Source organism: Typha latifolia, chromosome 4 (assembly GCF_019914945.1).
Source record: "Typha latifolia isolate L0001 chromosome 4, TyphaL0001v2, whole genome shotgun sequence".
Classification (NCBI taxonomy): Eukaryota; Viridiplantae; Streptophyta; class Magnoliopsida; order Poales; family Typhaceae; genus Typha; species Typha latifolia.
The window spans coordinates 6075394-6083886 of record NC_133089.1 but is presented as its reverse complement, the minus strand read 5'-3'; the positions used below and the strand labels follow the sequence as shown (position 1 = coordinate 6083886).

At 38.1% G+C, this 8493-nt stretch overlaps 1 protein-coding gene across 3 annotated transcripts; it reads left to right on the top strand.

Annotated features, from left to right (window-relative positions):
- Positions 1 to 5396: 5396 nt before the first annotated feature.
- On the top strand, positions 5397 to 7954 carry LOC140787220 (uncharacterized). Of its 3 annotated transcripts, none has more exons than XM_073136028.1 (4): positions 5397 to 5427; positions 5724 to 5998; positions 7064 to 7240; positions 7335 to 7954. In XM_073136028.1, the coding sequence occupies exons 3-4, from the start codon at positions 7160 to 7162 to the stop codon at positions 7830 to 7832; spliced, it is 579 nt and encodes a 192-aa protein (XP_072992129.1). In that variant the 5' UTR covers positions 5397 to 5427; positions 5724 to 5998; positions 7064 to 7159; the 3' UTR covers positions 7833 to 7954. The 3 variants fall into 3 exon arrangements, with proteins under 3 accessions (XP_072992129.1, XP_072992128.1, XP_072992127.1); XM_073136027.1 differs by lacking the exon at positions 5397 to 5427 and adding an exon at positions 5579 to 5615; XM_073136026.1 differs by lacking the exon at positions 5397 to 5427 and having other exon boundaries at positions 5704 to 5998.
- Positions 7955 to 8493: the final 539 nt, after the last annotated feature.

Here is an 8493-nt window from a genome sequence, read left to right as displayed (position 1 = left end):
GAATATTATTTTCTTTTAAATATTAAATTGATACATTTTGTAAAATATAAATTATTTTTCGAAAGAGGCTATAAATTAGGGTTTGAATCACAAAAAACTAATATTTCCTTCAATCTATGTCAAAAAGAAAAAAAAACTAAAGAGGACCACTTAAGAGGTATCATTATTATGGCATATCAAAGTAAACAAAAAAACACTTAGCTATAAGAGTCCAATCAATGTCCCATTGTTAACATAATTTGAAGGGCCCTTGCTTAGAAATGAGGATTATGTCGTATTTTTTTTTTTGTTATTAAAGATTAATTCTATTTTCACCTTATGAACTATTACTACTTCTTACAATGACTTATGAACTATTCTTTGGTACACAATGATCTCTTAAATCATCAAAAATAATTCACCATTTTAACGTCGTAGATGGAATTAGGAAAATAACATAATTGCTCTTCCATTTTAGTCAACATAAAATTCTCTCTTTGAGTTGCACGTGATTTGTACATACATACGAGGAGTAAATATGTCATATTTTTATCATATAACTATTATATGATAATTTATAGATAAAAATAGTTAACAAAAACCTAATGAAGGAGTTAGGTGAGGAACGATAGTTTAGAGAGTTACCGTAAAAATGGTAATAATTTATGAGGAAAAATTAAATTATCCATATTATTAATTACACTTTTCATGAGATTAAGGAAAAAAAAAAGTAATGCAAAGCCATGCATGCAACCCTATTCTTTTCTCTCTCTCTTAGTGGGCCCCATTTAGCCAATAGGTCAGTTGTCCTTTCTAGCAGGCCTAAAAGTGTGGGGCCCACAACCCCATACGGCTGTGCCTCCCTTGCCCGGCAAAGCGTGCTCCACTTTGTCGGTCCTTCCTATCCTATCTGTCCTCGGAGGAGAAGGGAAATAACAAAGTTTATCTATAGAGAGAGAGAGAGAGAGAGAGAGAGTACAAATAGGAGAAGGGAATAAGAAAGTTTATCCAGATGACCTATGCAATTGTTGCCTTATGCCTTCTTAATACAAAATATAACTTTTGTTATTGTTCACATTATTCATGGGATAATCCATGTGCTTTGAGGGTAGGGTGACAATCAGGTCGAGTTAAGCGGATTTAAGTCGAGTTAGATTTGGGTCGGGTAAATATTATATTGACACGAACACAACAACCTGATTAATAAACATGTTACATTTGGTAAATACAAACACGATCCGACCAGCCTAACCCGTTTAATAAACGGGTCGGGTTAACACGACATGCTAACATAACCCATCTAACTCGTATACTTAAACGGGTCGTGATAACCCGACATGTTAACACAACCCATCTAACCCGTTTAAGGACCATCTTGTGATTCAGATATTAAATTTTGGAGGGTCTAATGAAGCCAATTTTACTCAAATATTCTTTGGTATCTATACGTTATCATCAATTAAACAAGATCAACCTAACCGACAAGGATTTGAAAATTTATGATCTCATTTTACTCAAAGCAAAACTAATGCTCAACTGCTCAAAGTAAATTTATGATCACATTCATACTTGACAAGATCTGACGATGTGAGGAGCTCGAGTGTTCAGCGGCGTGAGGAGACTCGACGGCTTGAGTGAAGGGGAGATCTAACGAGCGATCGACGTGAGGAGACCCGACGACATGAGTGAGGGGGGAGATCCTATGGGTGATCGGCGGCATGACAAGCTCGAGCGACGTGAGGACCCGACGGCGTGACTGAGGGGGAAGATCCGACGGGCGATCGGCGATGTGACAAGCTTGAGAGGTGTGAGGAGTGAGGAGTGAGGAGTGAGAAACTCCGGCGGCGTGAGTGAGGGGGGAGATCCAATGGGCTATCGGCGGCGTGACAAGCTCGAGAGGTGTGAGGAGTGAGGAGTGAGAAACTCCGGCGGCGTGAGGAGTGAGGAGTGAGGAGAATCCGGCGATGTTAGTCGATGTGAGGAGTGAGGAGGGATGGGGCGACAACAAAGTGTGATTAGGCTGCAGGCATGGGTAAGGCAAGGGGGTAAGGGAAGGGGCGACGGTGCCTCTTTTCTCACTTGAGTAGTTGAGTTCAGGGTATTAGGGTTAGAAATTAGAATATATATATATATATATATATATGTGTGTGTGTGTGTGTGTGTGTGTGTGTGTGTGTAAACGGGTCAAACAGGTCAGAGGTATAAACCTGAACACAACCTGATTAATAACTGGGTTAAGCAGGTTGACCCATTTATAACCTGAACCTGATTAGACTAAACCCAAACCCGATTAACAGCCGGGTTATCGTGTCGGGTTATCGAGTCGGGTCAAACGAGTTGAGATAATAAATATGAACATAACTTTTTAATACTCAAGCTAGATCAGTCAACCCATTTATGCCTCAAATTTGATTATACTAAACCTAAACTCATTTAAAGCTTTTTGGTTCGTGTTGAATAAAGAATTATCACTCTTATCTTGTTCCTTCTCTCCTCTCCCTCCTCCTTCCACTTCCCTCGTCTATATATATTATTCCTTTTCCTCTCCATACTTTTCCACAAACCATTTGACCTTTTGAGCGGCATCTCAATGATAGTTGCTCTCTCTGAGGTCCGGTTGCGTCACCAAAAGGGGGCAATCCAACCCGCTAGTATGCCACGAACAAATGATTGTACCAAGTCAAGAATCCTAAACTTCTCCCGAAATTAGTTTGAGATTAGATTATGTTAAGTCTTGCCCAACCCTGAGCCTAGTAAATTACATTTTCTATTTGAATTGATCTTAGAGCTAGCATGGACTACATAATATAAATGCTTTATACTCGCGTACCACTAGGCTAGAATAATCTAGCTCATTACCGCCCACCAGCCTATGAAAGAGCGAGCTTAAATATAGAATGGTTATCAGGCTTAAATACAGTGGTCCACCCACCTCTCCTACCAAATCCCAATCCCTACTACTCCCTTCTTCCCTCACGCTGACTTCGATTCCCACAACATCATCAGCTCCAACTTGAGGTGGTCGTAGAGGTCATTGACGATATCTCCTTCGTAGCAGGCGCTACCACATGGTTTGCCAAATTCGCCCTCAGTCCTCACCTTTACCTACGGTCTCTTCTTTGTCACCGCTGATAACCCCATCGCCCTACACCTCCGATCTCCTCTCCAGCTCCTCTAGCAAAACAATTTGGTCCCTTCATCCCTCAATGCTGGCAACGATGTGTAGCAAACCAAATGTGAGCAATCTCTGGAGGTAAATGGTAGAGGTGAGCGGCGAAGGAGAGCTAACTGTGAGCAATGGAAATATGTAATGAAGATTAGAGGTGAGAGATCTCTAGAGACTGGAGAAGAGCAGCAGAGGAGTCGAGGTTGCTCTTAGGAATGAAGAAGAAGAGGAAGCGAGACAACGGAAACTCTCTTTCTTCTCTTCTATATTTTTTTCATTTTATTTTGTATTGACCCTTGTGCTAATATTGTTGTAAATAAAAAGGTCAGGGCGATGGGCAGGATTTCGGGTTGGGCTTACGGTGGGGCCTTCGGGCCGGGCTGAGCAAGCAAAGGGCTGGCCCATGCTACCCATTAGCAATTTGAGCTTGGGTCGGGCTGGGCATGGGCGGATTGGGTCATGTGATCACCTCTATGCAACCTTACTTGAAACTAATGGGCCTCTCGATTGGCTTGCCAACATTTTGTGATATTCTTGTACATATTTCGGTTGGTTCCTTTTATATCCGTGGCAGTTGATTAATATATAAATTTTTTCTTTTTCTTTAGCTTTTTACAAATCACACCCTATATTTTACCTATTTTGTGATTCAGGGTATTTTAGTAACTTGGTCGACGTTAATTAATAAAAATGACGTCAGGGTATTAAATGAGAATTATAAGGAGAAAAGATGAGTCCGATTGTAAAATCCACGGAGACGGAGTGCGAATTACAAAATAGATAAAATATACAGTAAAATTTATAAAAAACCTTTTTTAAAAAAATAATAAAAAAAAGGCACGTCTCACTCATGCAGATCTAATTTATTGGATGCTTACTAGGTAGTTAAGTTTGTACCTCCCCCCTAAGCCCCTCAAGGCGTGATTGAAGGATTAAAATGCAGATCTATAGAGGTACGTAACCCTATGGGCTATGGGAGCATGCACCTAACCTTGGCTACATTCAAAATTTGACTAAGTACATCAATTCGGCACCCGGTGGATCCCCAATAAATCACAATCATGCCACTCAAGTGGTTGCAATGAAAAACTTCTACACGTTATCTTTTGGGTGGTCGGTCCCACGGTGTTTGATCATATCAGGTAGTTCCAAATTTAATAAGATGCTTAACCCAAACATTGTCTTTTTATAGTATTATCATTTTTAGTGGAGAATGGAAATGTATATTAAAAAAACACCCAGTCCGGTGTAATATGAAGACCTTAATATCAGAGATAAGTTTCAATCTAGTTTTTAGTAATTAGACGAAAATATTAATAAATTCAGCATTTATATCTATAAGTTATTTATTTTTTTAAATAAAATGTTAAATTAATTATTTTTGTTGTCACACATAAAATACTGACGCTGAACGCTGATAAGTTCAATGTTTTGAAAATAGATAGACCGGCTTATTTTGGTAAAAATTGATAACGGCTACAATAATATAGACCGGCTTATTTTGGTAAAAGAAAAAAAAAATTAAAAGAGGGCTAGTTTGATAAAAAAAAAAAACTCTTTTATTTCCCCATGATAGATGGGTTGTACACCATGATATCGACTATCCAACAACTTTCCTCTAGGCTTGGGACCACTATAACACGTCACCGTGTATAACGTTGGCATGATAGTTGCCACCACAATTAGCACGAGATAAATTCTACCATAACTACTACCCCCTTTGGTTTCCCAAATAAGTGGAGTTATTCGCATTTTTGGAGCTTATCATGGGAGTGCAAATTATTCTTATTGGGCCATTTGGATGCATCTATGATTATAAATTAGCCAAATCTTTGCCTCTATCATCCTTTTTATCATACACACCCACCTACTATTCCAGCAAACAAAGTCGACAATTCCAGCTAATGAGTGATAGACACGATAACTTTCATGTCACACTTTCTGCAATAGAATGAATCATACCATGTCTCCTAACATTGGATTTTATTGCATGAGTTGTCTAAAATCTATGGAATAGTCCAAAGTTTAATAAGAGACTGCACAGAGCTATCTACAAGGAATTAGTTGGCTCTCAGCCATGGAGCTTCTGATTCTCACTCGTCGTTTTTGTCCCCATTTTTGTCAAATCATCCTCTTGTACAAACACAAACATTTCAACCATATTAGATTTTACCAATTGGCATTAAAAAAACTTAAATTATTCAGTAATAAATTAGTAATATATATCACGCCTCTTTTTAAGAATCAACTTGAGCATGTGAAACTAGGCTTAATGCACACAGGTTAGAATTAAACTCAATCCAAAACTTAAGACATTAATCTCTTTTTTATTAACACTTTGGTTTCTTTTTCTTTTTCTTTTTTTATAATTCATGATACGAAGACATAGAGATAATATAACCTATAGAAACATCTGGGAATGATCAATAAAACAGAGAGCACATGTGATCTACCATTGCAGGGTTTAGCTGTCAGTTTTAGTTAATTCTTTTGGCTTAGTTAGTGCTCCATAATTTGTCAAACAATTTATATGAGAAGTGGGTCATCTTATTTTTATCACTGTCCTTTCTTGGCACAGTCTGAGGCATCTTTCCTCCTCATATACTTGGAACTGCATTGGCCAGAGGAACTGGGATCTATTTGGGCATGCCTCTGAGAAGCCCATTAAACTATTCCTGTGAGAGTCTGTGAAAGAGAATCTCAAATACATCTCCTTCCTTAGAAGATTGGGTATATGGATGTTGATGCTGTTTTGCCCAAAGAATCATAAAGCCTAAGCAACTGTTGCAACTTCTTCTTCAGCTTCTTCTTCTTTCCTCCCATAGCAAGTGATCAGCTGATAAAATCTCTCAGGTGACGTTTGCTTATGATATTTTGTTTTGTTTTGTTTTTGTTCCCTCTCATGTCCTCCTACTCTGGAAGATCTACTGTGCTTTTCAACACTGAGCTGATGAGAAGATGAAGTTAGTACATCAAGAACTTTTCATGGTAGACAGAGTTTAGTTTGCTTGAAATAGGTTTCAGCTTCCTTATGATTCTTTCTTGACAGCAAAATTACATTATAGTTGGGAACTTTGCTCTCTTTCCATTGTCAAATTGTGCCATGTAGCTTGTTTAGTGGCATGTTTAACCAAAACTAGTTCCTTTCTGTGGACAATAGAGTTAGTACCTTGAAAATTCTTTTGAAGATATGTAGGCACTCATGAACAACCTACATAATTTGTATTTGAGGGAAGTCTTTTCTTTTTCTCTATCTTTTGTGATATGAAATTTACAGGGTCAGATGTCATCTGTGAGAGTAGGAGAATCTCACTATTTAGTAGAATATACTAAGAGAAAAATTATTGGTAGACCCAGAAGGCTAGCTGACTGGAAGACAAACCTCCTTCTAGATCTAACCAAATCCCTTGCATCAATTTCTTTTTCTAGTTTTTGCTTGTGCCATTCATTGGTTGCGGTAAGCGAATTCTCAACAAAGATTGGCAGAAGTTCTTCTTTGTTGTTGTTATGGTCGTCTCTTGACTCACCATAGTAAGTTCTTGCTTCCTTGCATCCTAAATGTGGAAAAGCTACAAGATGTGACAATTGTTATCAATGAAAGCAAAGACAACAGTGCCTTTGAGGCTTCTATTTACACAAACAGACAAATCAATTTCAACAATTAGCTAAATATCGATGTGAGCGTTGGATGCATGAAATTTTGCGAAGCATATGTATTCCTTTAAGAGATGATTGTATATCTAGATGAAAAACTTCCAGTTAAGTACGATGAATGATTGTAAGGTTGTTGTTCATCATGTTATCCATACTGCAAGGGTGCTCCAATGAAGCAGAGCGATGCATATTTTCATCACTGTCATTTCACTACAAAATCAAATTTCATGTACTGTGTCACTGATCCAAATCTAATATGTGCAGGCAAAAAGAGGACATTTAACTCAAACAAGCAGAGGTAGAACAAGAAATATTGTGAATCTTTTCTCCATTGGAGTAATCAATAGAGCATCAGAAGGCATGGAGACATATCGACAACACTACGACAAAAAATACATGAAGATGGCCATGTTGCAGCATGAGGAGACCTTCAAACAACAGGCATGCAGTAACATAGTGTCTTCTTTTCTTTCTCCATCTAATGTCCACCTACAACTTTATACCTATTCTTACTTCTTCTACATCCTTAATTCAGGTTCATGAACTCCATAGGCTTTACCAAATTCAGAAGCTACTAATGAGAGACATGAAGAATGCCGAAACGAAGAGGCAAAGCGCATCTGCGAACACCCAAAACAATCCTGAGAAGAGTGCAGAAAATGAGGCAGGTTCAGATAAATCAAGCTATAGTTACTTCGAGCAGCGAAAACCTAGTCGAATGCTTGATCTGGAATTGCCTGCTGAAGAGCATACTGAAGAAGACAATGGAGATGTCATGCTAGTCGTCGACGAAGAGAGTGACTTAGAGCTAACACTGGCAATTGGAAGCACTCAGAGCCAAAGGAGAAAGCAGGAGACATCGATTACTTCAGATTCTGGAACAAGCTTTTCATCATCATCAACTGAGTCTTCTGATCCAAAACTAAACAGCAATGGATGGCGACTCCCCCAAGCATCAGATGTGGCCTCGAGATGTCAGAGTGAGAGCAGGAATGGTTGGCTCTACCAATGTCTCAGTCTGAATTTAACATGATAAATTTCCTAGGTAGGAGTTATTTGTAATCTGTAGCTTGAAACAACATATCATCAAGTCTTACTATGTATCTCACTAACTAATCTTTAATCTCAACTAGAGAAGAAATTTCAATTGAAAAATAGGCCTCTTGAAATATAAATATTATGCATTGCATACGTTTATTCATCATAAATATCATTTTTGTTCTTGAGCTTAGTTGAGAGATCAATAAATTCAATGAAGCCAAAATTGGACATAATCCATCAAAATGCCATTGGCAAATTTGTAGTACAGATTATTTCAAACTCGATGGTGTTTTTTTTTTTTTCATACTCCCAAAATTGGGGCTACGACTCATTGACTTTGAAATAGATGGATCGAAAATGGTTCTGGGCCTGGGCCAACTCTCCTTGATGCCTGGCTGGGGCCCAATAAAGAACGGCCGGACTGGCCCATTGCTACTATACATCATTCTATTGGCTCGATTATATGGGTGGTAATTTTTGAGATAAAATTAACTGCTTGTAATCAATGCACTGATAGGCATCTAATAGTGCCTAACTGTATTAGTTAAAAGAGTAATTTTATTTAGACTAGTTGCACTATCAATCATGTTTACATACTCTTTTTTGTTTAGTCCATATAAACCTTTAAACTATTAAAAATCTCACTTAACTTC